The sequence below is a fragment of the Pseudorasbora parva genome, chromosome 3 (genome assembly GCF_024679245.1).
Source record: "Pseudorasbora parva isolate DD20220531a chromosome 3, ASM2467924v1, whole genome shotgun sequence".
Classification (NCBI taxonomy): Eukaryota; Metazoa; Chordata; class Actinopteri; order Cypriniformes; family Gobionidae; genus Pseudorasbora; species Pseudorasbora parva.
The window spans coordinates 934,603-948,330 of record NC_090174.1 but is presented as its reverse complement, the minus strand read 5'-3'; the positions used below and the strand labels follow the sequence as shown (position 1 = coordinate 948,330).

Below are 13,728 nucleotides of genomic sequence, written 5' to 3'. Positions count from 1 at the left end.
CATTTACTAGATCAGTAAAACGACATAAGATATTTTTTCTTGTTTTGTTGAAAATAAAATCTAAATGAAGTGAGTTTTTGCTTAAAACAGGCAAAATGATCTGCCAGTGGGGTGAGAAAAATAATCTGATTTCTGATTGAAATCTTGTTTCCGAACAGAAATAATGCCACTGGCAGATCATTTTGCCTGTTTTAAGCAAAAACTCACTTCATTTTGATTTTATTTTCAACAAAACAAGAAAAAATATCTCGTCATTTTACTGATCTAGTAAATGCATCTTGATTATAATATTTTCACTGAAAAAAAAGGAAAACACACATTCTCCAATTTACTTAATCTTATTATTTGCGATCTACGGAACAAAATTGTGTTTCTCTTCTAAACGTGATTTCTTTGCTTTCGATTGATGTAATTCTCTAAAATCTGCAATCTACTAGATTACATTATTTGGGGTGAATGTGAACCCAACCCGATCACACAAAAATGTGTATAAATAGTACGAGTGTGCAGAGGCGTAGCACCAAATTTTGGGCCCTGGGTACAAACCATCTTGCTGGGCCCCCGTACCATGTATGTGTATGTATAGAAAACGGACTTCCCTGCCTTGGGCCCTGGTTACTCAGTACCCTTTATCCCCCCAGTCCCACGCCCCTGCGAGTGTGCAATGCCGTGGAATGTATACGCCAAAACTCATTTTGGCGTGCACATGATGCGCACTTTACGGCGTATATATGACACGCGCTCTTGGGTAGGTTTAGGGTGGTGGGGTGGGGGATTGGTATGTATAATACGCCATAAAGTGCGCATCATATGCACGCCAAAATGAGTTTTGGCGTATACATTCCACGGCATTGCACACTCGTACTATTTATTCACATTTTTCGTGAGATTCGGCTGGTGAACCAATTAAGTTCTCCAACATGATTTTTGCTGAAACTGTAGTTCCCAGCATGCTTTGCGTGCAGGACTTGATTAGAAGAGTGAAAGTTTTATTTTATGTGTTGTTTTGGGGAAAATTACACTCAAAAAATGACTTGTTGAATTGACTTTAAAAAAATGTGGTCAGTGGTTGCACACAACTATATTAAGCAATTTTTACAAATATCAATTTAGTTATAAGAACAAAAAGAAATGCAAGTAAAACTGACACAATTTCTTTGAGTAAACACAAACCTGTTGAATTTGTCCCTGTTACGTAATAATTATATGTGCCGTTTACTTAATTATGTTATATTTATAAAAGTTTATTATGTGAGGTGAGCACTGTTATCAATTTAATTGGCCTTTAAAACTTTTAAATAACAAGCATTTAAAAAAAAAAAAAATCATTGGAAAAACTAAAAATATTTAATTTAGGAATTGAATATAAGAGCCCACAGCCTAAACTCAGCCACTCTTCTGCGTAATGCTAACCACAAACTCCTCGATGTCCAGCATAACTGAACATTAAACACTAACATAAACTCATAACATCTTTACTGAAATATCACTTTAATCCCTAAATTTCCTCTCCTAGCGCCGTCCCTTGCAAAGCATGCCGGGAACTTCAGATCCACTGCTGTTAGTTCTCTCAACACAAATATTTAATGTAGTTTTAACGCAAATTAATGAAGTAAACTTCAGTTTTAAATACATTAGGATGATTGAACACATTTCGACAACTTCATTTAATTAAGTAAACTAATCATCATTTAAATGTGTCTTATCTATGAAGGGCCTGAATCTTTTTTTTCTGAGGGGGAGACTTTATGTTCAATAGTGTTTAATGTTTAATTATGTTGGAATAATTAGAAGCATTTAAATGATATTGAGTTCCCGTAGTGGAGAAGAGCGGAGCGATTGCTCAGGCTGTGAGACAGCTCCTGTCATTAAAGAGCTTTTCATAGCACTTGACATGTTCATTATGAGCTATTGCTGACTAACAGAATTAAAGATAGTTAGTGCAGTCTTATAAATCAGTCAAGTGACCACAAAAATACACAAATACTAAATAAGCTTGTGATTCGATTAAAGAGGAAGGGTCTCAAGCGCTCCTGAGGACTTCACTGATGTTAGGAAGCCATTTTAAAATCATTTCACTCAATTGGGTTACTTAACAATGACTTCATTCCATGATGTTGAAGTTATGTGAACAAATCATGTTTGATTCATTAATTGATTCATGTGGAACCGATGTACATGATTAAATCATCTAAATACAACACACCTTTTTTTCAGTGAACAAAACAAGCAAAAATATCTTATGTAATTTGACTGATCTAGTAAATGCATCTTGATTTAAGAATATTTAGATATTTGGACTGGAAACAAGAAAAAAATACTAAATAAGAAGAGCATATCTTTGCAGTGTGTGGTTAGTCAGTTTGAAAGTATTCATGAATAACCGTGAAGAAATCAAATAAAACAGTATATAAAATGTCTTTGGCTACTGAGAAACAAAAACACAGATGTTCTGACTGCTGGATAAAGATGTAAACGTGTGGTTGACATAAATAGTTTATCAGGCAATAAAAGGTATCGTCCATCAATATGTTTTCTTCATATTGCTCGTGCCCGGGACTAGAGATGATCGTATGCGGCGGAGGCGGGCGGGGGCGCGCGCGCGGACCCGTAGTAATACGGAGAACCTGCAGGGGGCGACAGAAAACATCCCATTTAACAATATAAATAACATACAATATAATAAAACATCCATATGATATTCTTTTATGATGCTCTTCACTTTATTTAAGCAATTAATCTCGATTAAAAATCATTATATAAGATTTCTGGTACAGATGTGATTGAGTCATGTTTGATTTAAAACCACACAGCAAAAATGTTCTTCTAACTTAGTATTTCTGTCTTGTTTCTAGTCAGAATATCTAAAAATTCTTACATTAAGAAACATTTACTAGACAAGTACCCACTGTTTTGGGAAAAAATAACTCAAAATGAAGAGAGTTTTTGCTTAAAATAAGCTAAATAATCTGCCAATGGGGTGAGAAAAATAATCTTGTTTTCTGTTTGAATTAAGATTATTTTTCTCACCCCATTGGCAGATTATTTATCTTATTTTAAGCAAAAACTCTCTTCATTTTGAGTTATTTTTTCCCAAAACAAGACAATTACTTTTGCTTGTCTAATAAATACTAATAAATAATAGAATTTTTTAGCTATTTGGACTAGAAACGAGACAAAAATACTGAGTAAGAAGAGCATTTTTTTTTGCAGTTTATAACTTTGTTTGTATTTTGAAATAGTTTCAATCAAGTGACCCAATCAAACAGGACTTTCCCTTCCCATCATGCTTTGCAAAGAATTTGGAGAGTAAATGTTTAAATAAAGTGCTTTGTTTAACAAGATGAGAAAATGGAGAGACTTTTTTAATGTTTAATGTTTTGTTATGTTTAAAGTTTGTGTTGTGTGAGTGTTTTTAGACTTTAACACTGCGGTGACAACAAAGCCAATTAAAGGTGTTTTAATAATGATGAAATAACTGTTATGGGCATGCCATGGGTACAAAAAGAAAAAAGAAAAAACCCATCAGAAAATGCTCTTCTTATTTAGTATTTTTGTCTTGTTTCCAGTCTAAATATCTAACAATTCTTAAATCAAGATGCATTTACTAGATCAGTAAAACGACAGGCAAAATGATCTGCCAATGGGGTGAGAAAAATAATCTTATTTCTGTTCGGAAACAAGAAACAAGTTTTTAATCAGAAATAAGATTATTTTTCTCAACCCATTGGCAGATCATTTTGCCTGTTTTTTTCTTCATTTTGATATTTTCCCCCAGAAAACAAGATTTTTTTTAATGTTGTTTTACTGATCTAGGAAATTCATCTTAATTTAAGATTTTTTTTTAATATTTAGACTGGAAACTGGTTACTTTATATGTACTTTATATTCATTATTTTAGAGTAAATAAACGTAATAGATTTGGACAATGATTAACCTGATTTAACTAAACGGCATTGAATTAACCATACATAAAAAAAGAAATGTGTTTACTGAAATAGATAATGTTAATTCAATTCAACATAAACCAGTTAAGTGGAACCTGTTGAAGAAAAATAAGTAAATCCAGCGTATAATTTTTTGTGTGAATGATGGCATTAAACATGATTGACACCCTATTGTTTTTTTTTTAACCGTCCTTCCTCAGGAGGCCAAAAGTGTAAATCCAACGTATATTTTTTGAGTGTTTTGTGTTTGCTGAAACCTCTGTAGTTCCAGCTCGAGGACTAATGGCCGACTTGTGGCATTATTTATTTCCACAGAAAAGCTCAATAGCTGAAGGCACACAGTGACTCGTAGAGGGCAAACCGCATGTGACTGAAGCCTGACGCAATAGTTGAAGGACACACACACACACACACACACACACACACACACACACACACACACACACACACACACACACACACACACACACACACACACACACACACACACACACACACACACACACACACACACACACACACTCACCCAATATGCTGGAGTTGGTGAATCTCCAGGCCTCGCTGTAGGACGTGTAGGGCGGGTGGCTGTAAGTCTGGCTTGTGTATTCCGGTCCTACAAGTGAACACACAACCCGTTACATAAGACAACAACAGCCAAAAACACACACACACACACACACACACACACACACACACACACACACACTCATGCCGATCTGCATCTGAAACACACACTTCAAGTGACACACACACTCATGTCAACCTGCGTCTAAAACACACACTCCGAGTGACACACACACACACTCAGAATGAAACACACACTCATGCCTACCTGCGTCTGAAACACACACTCCGAGTGAAACACACACTCCGAGTGAAACACACACTTATGCCTACCTGTGTCTGAAACACACACTCCGAGTGAAACACACACTCATGCCTACCTGCGTCTGAAACACACACTCCGAGGGAAACACACACTCATGCCTACCTGCGAGTGAAACACACACACTGAGTGAAACACACACTCCAAGTGAAACACACACATCAAGTGAAACACACACTCCGATGACACACACTCATGCCAACCTGCGTCTGAAACACACACTGCAAGTGAAACACACACTCCGAGTGAAACACACACTCATGCCTACCTGCGTCTGAAACACACACTCCGAGTGAAACACACACTCAGAGTGAAACACACACTCATGCCTACCTGCGTCTGAAACACACACTCCGAGGGAAACACACACTCCGAGTGAAACACACACTCATGCCTATCTGCGAGTGAAACACACACACTGAGTGAAACACACACTCCAAGTGAAACACACACTGCGAGTGAAACACACACTCCGAGTGGAACACACACTCCGAGTGGAACACACACACTGAGTGGAACACACACACCGAGTGGAACACACACTCCGAATGAAACACACACACTGAGTGAAACACACACACCAAGTAAAACACACAGTCCGAGTGAAACACACACTCATGCCTACCTGCGAGTGAAACACACACACTGAGTGTAACACACACAAAGTAAAACACACACTCTGAGGGAAACACATACTCTGAGGGAAACACACACAGAGTGAAACACACACTCTGAGGGAAACACACACTCATGCCGACCTGCATCTGAAACACACACACCGAGTGAAACACACACTCTGAGTGAAACACACATCGAGTAAAACACACACTCCGAGTGAAACACACACACAGAGTAAAACACACACTCCGAGTGAAATACACACACCGAGTGAAACACACACTCTGAGTAAAACACACACTCCGGGTGAAACACACACACCGAGTGAAACACACACTCTGAGTAAAACACACTCATGCCGACCTGCCTCTGAAACACACACTCCGAGTGAAACACACACTCCGAGTGAAACACACACTCCGAGTGAAACACACAATCAGAGTGAAACACACAATCAGAGTGAAACACACACTCCGAGTGAAACACACACTCCGAGTGAAACACACACTCCGAGTGAAACACACTCCGAGTGAAACACACAATCAGAGTGAAACACACACTCTGAGTGAAACACACACTCATGCCGACCTGCCTCTGAAACACACACTCCGAGTGAAACACACACTCCGAGTGAAACACACACTCTGAGTGAAACACACACTCCGAGTGAAACACACACTCCGAGTGAAACACACACTCTGAGTGAAACACACACTCTGAGTGAAACACACACTCATGCCGACCTGCCTCTGAAACACACACTCCGAGTGAAACACACACTCCGAGTGAAACACACACTCTGAGTGAAACACACACTCTGAGTGAAACACACACTCCGAGTGAAACACACACTCTGAGTGAAACACACACTCTGAGTGAAACACACACTCCGAGTGAAACACACACTCCGAGTGAAACACACACTCCGAGTGAAACACACTCCGAGTGAAACACACAATCAGAGTGAAACACACACTCATGCCGACCTGCCTCTGAAACACGCACTCCGAGGGAAACACACACACTGATTGAAACACACACTCCGAGTGAAACACACACTCCCAGTGAAACACACACTCTGAGTGAAACACACACTCCGTGTGAAACACACACTCATGCCGACCTGCCTCTGAAACACGCACTCCGAGGGAAACACACACACTGAGTGAAACACACACTCTGAGTGAAACACACACTCCCAGTGAAACACACACTCTGAGTGAAACACACGCTGCGAGTGAAACCACACTCATGCCGACCTGCGTCTGAAACACACACTGCGAGTGAAACACACCCCGAGTGAAACACACACTGCGAGTGAAACACACACTCATGCCGACCTGCGTCTGAAAAACACACTGCGAGTGACACACACTCTCCTAGTGACACACACACTCCGAGTGACACACACACTCCACACACACTCAGAGTGAAACACAATCTCCGAGTGAAACACACACTCCACACACTCTCTGAGTGAAACACAATCTCAGAGTGAAACGCACACTCCGAGGGACACACACACTCCACACACACTTTTAGAGTAAAACAAACTCTCCGCGTGAAACACAATCTCCGAGTGAAACACACACTCCGAGTGAAAAACACACTTCACACACACTCCACACACACACTCCGAGTGAAAAACACATTCTGAGTGAAACACACACTCTGAGTGAAACACACACTCCGAGTGAAACACACACTCTGAGTGAAACACACACTCTGAGTGAAACACACACTCCGAGTGAAACACACACTCCGAGTGAAACACACACTCCGAGTGAAACACACTCCGAGTGAAACACACAATCAGAGTGAAACACACACTCATGCCGACCTGCCTCTGAAACACGCACTCCGAGGGAAACACACACACTGAGTGAAACACACACTCCGAGTGAAACACACACTCCCAGTGAAACACACACTCTGAGTGAAACACACACTCCGTGTGAAACACACACTCATGCCGACCTGCCTCTGAAACACGCACTCCGAGGGAAACACACACACTGAGTGAAACACACACTCCGAGTGAAACACACACTCCCAGTGAAACACACACTCTGAGTGAAACACACGCTGCGAGTGAAACCACACTCATGCCGACCTGCGTCTGAAACACACACTGCGAGTGAAACACACCCCGAGTGAAACACACACTGCGAGTGAAACACACACTCATGCCGACCTGCGTCTGAAAAACACACTGCGAGTGACACACACTCTCCTAGTGACACACACACTCCGAGTGACACACACACTCCACACACACTCAGAGTGAAACACAATCTCCGAGTGAAACACACACTCCACACACTCTCTGTGTGAAACACAATCTCAGAGTGAAACGCACACTCCGAGGGACACACACACTCCACACACACTTTTAGAGTAAAACAAACTCTCCGCGTGAAACACAATCTCCGAGTGAAACACACACTCCGAGTGAAAAACACACTTCACACACACCACACACACACTCCGAGTGAAAAACACATTCTGAGTGAAACACAAACTCAGAGTGAAACACAATCTCAGAGTGAAACACACACTCTGAGTGACACACACACTCCACACACACTCAGAGTGAAACAAACTCTCAGAGTGAAACACAATCTCCGAGTGAAACACACTCTGAGTGAAACACACACTCCACACACTCTCCGAGTGAAACACAATCTCTGAGTGAAACACACACTCCGAGTGACACACACACTCCACACACACTCCGAGTGAAACAAACTCTCCGAGTGAAATACAATCTCCGAGTGAAACACACTCTGAGTGAAACACACACTCCACACACTCTCCGAGTGAAACACAATCTCTGAGTGAAACACACACTCCGAGTGACACACAGACTCCACACACACTCCGAGTGAAACAAACTCTCCGAGTGAAATACAATCTCTGAGTGAAACACACACTCCGAGTGAAAAACACACTCCACACACACTCCACACACACACTCTGAGTGAAAAATACATTCTGAGTGAAACACACACTCCGAGTGAAACACACACAGGTAGTGACACACACTCCGTGTGAAACAGACACTCTGAGTGAATTACACACACCGAGTGAAACACACACTCCACACACACTCCGAGTGAAAAACACTCTCCGAGTGAACCACACACTCCGAGTGAAACACACACTCTGAGTGAAACACACACTCAGAGTGAAACACACACTCCGAGTGAAACACACACTCCGAGTGAAACACACACTCCGAGTGAAACACACACTCAGAGTGAAACACACACTCCGAGTGACACACACATTCCACACACAGTTCGAGTGAAACACACACTCAGAGTGAAAAACACACTCCGAGTGAAACACACTTTCCGAGTGAAACACACACTCAGAGTGAAACACACACTCTGAGTAAAACACACACACGTAGTGAAACACACACTCTGAGTGAAACATACACACGTAGTGACACACACTGCGAGGGAAACACACACACAGAGTGAAACACACACAAAGAGTGAAACACACACTTTACACACACTCCGAGTGAAAAACACTCTCAGAGTGACACACACGCTCCGAGTGACACACACACTCCACACACACTCAGAGTGAAACAAACTCTCAGAGTGAAACACAATCTTCGACTGAAATACACACTCTTAGTGAAACACACACTCCACACACACTCCAAGTGAAACACACTCTGAGTGACACACACACTCCACACACACTCAGAGTGAAACCCACACTCCGAGTGACACACACACTCTGAGTGAAACAAACTCTCCGAGTGAAACACACACTCTGAGTGAAACACACACTCTGAGTGAAACACACAATCCACACACACTCCGAGTGAAACAAACTCTCCGAGTGAAACACACACTCTGAGTGAAACACACAATCCACACACACTCCGAGTGAAACAAACTCTCCGAGTGAAACACACACTCTGAGTGAAACACACGATCCACACACACACCGAGTGAAACAAACTCTCAGAGTGAAACACACACTCTGAGTGAAACACACAATCCACACACACTCCGAGTGAAACAAACTCTCAGAGTGAAACACACACTCAGAGTGAAACACACACTCCGAGTGAAACACACACTCCGAGTGAAACACACACTCCAAAAAACACAAACTCTAAATGAAACACACACTCATGCCTACCTGCCTCTGAAACACACACTGTGAGTGAAACACACACTCCGAAAAAAACACACTATGAGTGAAACACATACTCCAAAAAACACACACTCCGAGTTAAACACACACTCATGCCTACCTGCCTCTGCAACACACACTATGAGTGAAACACACACTCCGAGCGAAACACACACTCCGAGTGAAACACACACTCATGCCTGCCTGCCTCTGAAACACACACACCGCGTGAAACACACTCTCCGAGTGAAACACACACTCCGAGCGAAACACACACTCCGAGCGAAACACACACACCGAGCGAAACACACACTCCGAGTGAAACACACACTCCGAGCGAAACACACACTCATGCCTGCCTGCCTCTGAAACACACACACCGAGTGAAACACACACTCTGAGTGACAAAGACACTCCAGACACACTCCGAGTGAAACACACACTCCGAGTGAAACACACACTCCGAGTGAAACACACACTGCGAGTAAAACACTCTCCGAGTGAAACACACACTCCAAGTGACACACACACACTACACACACACCCCGAGTGAGACACACACTCCGAGTGAAGCACATACTCCAAACACACATCGAGTCAAACACACACACCGAGTCAAACACACACTCTGAGTGAAACACACTCCGAGTGAAACACACACACCGAGTGACACACACACTCCAAGTGAAACACACACTCATGCTGACCTGCGTCTGAAACACACACTCCAAGTTAAACACACACTCCGAGTGAAGCACACACTCTAAGTGAAACACACACACCGAGTGAAACACACACTCCAAAGTGAAACACACACTCTGAGTAAAACACACACACCGAGTGACACACACAGTCCGAGTGAAACACACACTCCATGTGAAACACACACATCCGAGTGAAACACACACTCCGAGTGAAACACACACTCCAAGTGAAACACACACTCCACACACACTCCATCTGAAACACACACCGAGTGAAACACACACTCCGAGTGACACACTCCACACACACTCCGAGTGAAACACACACTCTGAGTGAAACACACACTCTGAGTGAAACACACTCCATGTGAAACACACACTCCACACACACACCGAGTGAAACACACACACCGAGTGAAACACACACTCCACACACACTTCGAGTGAAACACACACACCGAGTGAAACACACACTCCACAAACACTCTGAGTGAAACACACACTCCGAGTGAAACACACTCCACACACACTCCGAGTGAAACACACACTCCACACACACTCCGAGTGAAACACACACAACGAGTGAAACACACATACTCCACACACACTCTGAGTGAAAGACACACTCCGAGTGAAAGACACACTCCGAGTGAAACACACACTCCGAGTGAAACACACACTCTAAGTGAAACACACACACCGAGTGAAACACACACTACGAGTGAAACACTCACTCCGAGAGAAACTCACACTCCGAGTGACACACACACTCCCAGTGACACACACACTCTGAGTGAAACACACACTCCGAGTGAAACAAACACTCTCAGAGTGACACACACGCTCCGAGTGACACACACACTCCACACACACTCAGAGTGAAACAAACTCTCAGAGTGAAACACAATCTTCGACTGAAATACACACTCTTAGTGAAACACACACTCCACACACACTCCAAGTGAAACACACTCTGAGTGACACACACACTCCACACACACTCAGAGTGAAACCCACACTCCGAGTGACACACACACTCTGAGTGAAACAAACTCTCCGAGTGAAACACACACTCTGAGTGAAACACACACTCTGAGTGAAACACACAATCCACACACACTCCGAGTGAAACAAACTCTCCGAGTGAAACACACACTCTGAGTGAAACACACAATCCACACACACTCCGAGTGAAACAAACTCTCCGAGTGAAACACACACTCTGAGTGAAACACACGATCCACACACACACCGAGTGAAACAAACTCTCAGAGTGAAACACACACTCTGAGTGAAACACACAATCCACACACACTCCGAGTGAAACAAACTCTCAGAGTGAAACACACACTCAGAGTGAAACACACACTCCGAGTGAAACACACACTCCGAGTGAAACACACACTCCAAAAAACACAAACTCTAAATGAAACACACACTCATGCCTACCTGCCTCTGAAACACACACTGTGAGTGAAACACACACTCCGAAAAAAACACACTATGAGTGAAACACATACTCCAAAAAACACACACTCCGAGTTAAACACACACTCATGCCTACCTGCCTCTGCAACACACACTATGAGTGAAACACACACTCCGAGCGAAACACACACTCCGAGTGAAACACACACTCATGCCTGCCTGCCTCTGAAACACACACACCGCGTGAAACACACTCTCCGAGTGAAACACACACTCCGAGCGAAACACACACTCCGAGCGAAACACACACACCGAGCGAAACACACACTCCGAGTGAAACACACACTCCGAGCGAAACACACACTCATGCCTGCCTGCCTCTGAAACACACACACCGAGTGAAACACACACTCTGAGTGACAAAGACACTCCAGACACACTCCGAGTGAAACACACACTCCGAGTGAAACACACACTCCGAGTGAAACACACACTGCGAGTAAAACACTCTCCGAGTGAAACACACACTCCAAGTGACACACACACACTACACACACACCCCGAGTGAGACACACACTCCGAGTGAAGCACATACTCCAAACACACATCGAGTCAAACACACACACCGAGTCAAACACACACTCTGAGTGAAACACACTCCGAGTGAAACACACACACCGAGTGACACACACACTCCAAGTGAAACACACACTCATGCTGACCTGCGTCTGAAACACACACTCCAAGTTAAACACACACTCCGAGTGAAGCACACACTCTAAGTGAAACACACACACCGAGTGAAACACACACTCCAAAGTGAAACACACACTCTGAGTAAAACACACACACCGAGTGACACACACAGTCCGAGTGAAACACACACTCCATGTGAAACACACACATCCGAGTGAAACACACACTCCGAGTGAAACACACACTCCAAGTGAAACACACACTCCACACACACTCCATCTGAAACACACACCGAGTGAAACACACACTCCGAGTGACACACTCCACACACACTCCGAGTGAAACACACACTCTGAGTGAAACACACACTCTGAGTGAAACACACTCCATGTGAAACACACACTCCACACACACACCGAGTGAAACACACACACCGAGTGAAACACACACTCCACACACACTTCGAGTGAAACACACACACCGAGTGAAACACACACTCCACAAACACTCTGAGTGAAACACACACTCCGAGTGAAACACACTCCACACACACTCCGAGTGAAACACACACTCCACACACACTCCGAGTGAAACACACACAACGAGTGAAACACACATACTCCACACACACTCTGAGTGAAAGACACACTCCGAGTGAAAGACACACTCCGAGTGAAACACACACTCCGAGTGAAACACACACTCTAAGTGAAACACACACACCGAGTGAAACACACACTACGAGTGAAACACTCACTCCGAGAGAAACTCACACTCCGAGTGACACACACACTCCCAGTGACACACACACTCTGAGTGAAACACACACTCCGAGTGAAACAAACACTCCGAGTGAAACACACACTCCGAGTGACACAAACACGCTACACACACACTCCGAGTGAAACACACACACCGAGTGACACACACTACGAGTGAAACACTCACTCTGAGTGAAACACACACTCTGAGTGAAACACACACTCCAAGTGACACACACACTACACACACACTCCGAGTGAAACAAACACTCCGAGGGAAACACACACTCCAGGTGAAACACACACTCCACACACACTCCGAGTGAAACACACACTCCGAGGGAAACACACTCCGAGTGACACACACACTACACACACACCCCGAGTGAAACAAACACTCCGAGGGAAACACACACTCCGAGTGACACATACACACTACACACACACTCCGAGTGAAACAAACACTCAGAGGGAAACACACACTCCAAGTGAAACACACACTCCACACACACTCTGAGTGAAACACA

At 43.5% G+C, this 13,728-nt stretch overlaps 1 protein-coding gene across 4 annotated transcripts in view; it reads right to left on the bottom strand.

The window, feature by feature from the left end:
* Window positions 1-781: 781 nt before the first annotated feature.
* pax8 (paired box 8) overlaps window positions 782-13,728 on the bottom strand; it is a 43,993-nt gene continuing 31,046 nt past the window's right edge. For all 4 annotated transcript variants that reach the window (XM_067437518.1, XM_067437517.1, XM_067437520.1 and 1 more), the window contains 2 exons: window positions 4,474-4,560; window positions 782-2,627 (listed from right to left, as the gene is read on the bottom strand). In XM_067437518.1, coding sequence (XP_067293619.1) covers window positions 2,560-2,627; window positions 4,474-4,560 — 155 coding nt within the window. In that variant the 3' untranslated portion in view covers window positions 782-2,559. The remainder of the gene's footprint in view (window positions 2,628-4,473; window positions 4,561-13,728) is intronic.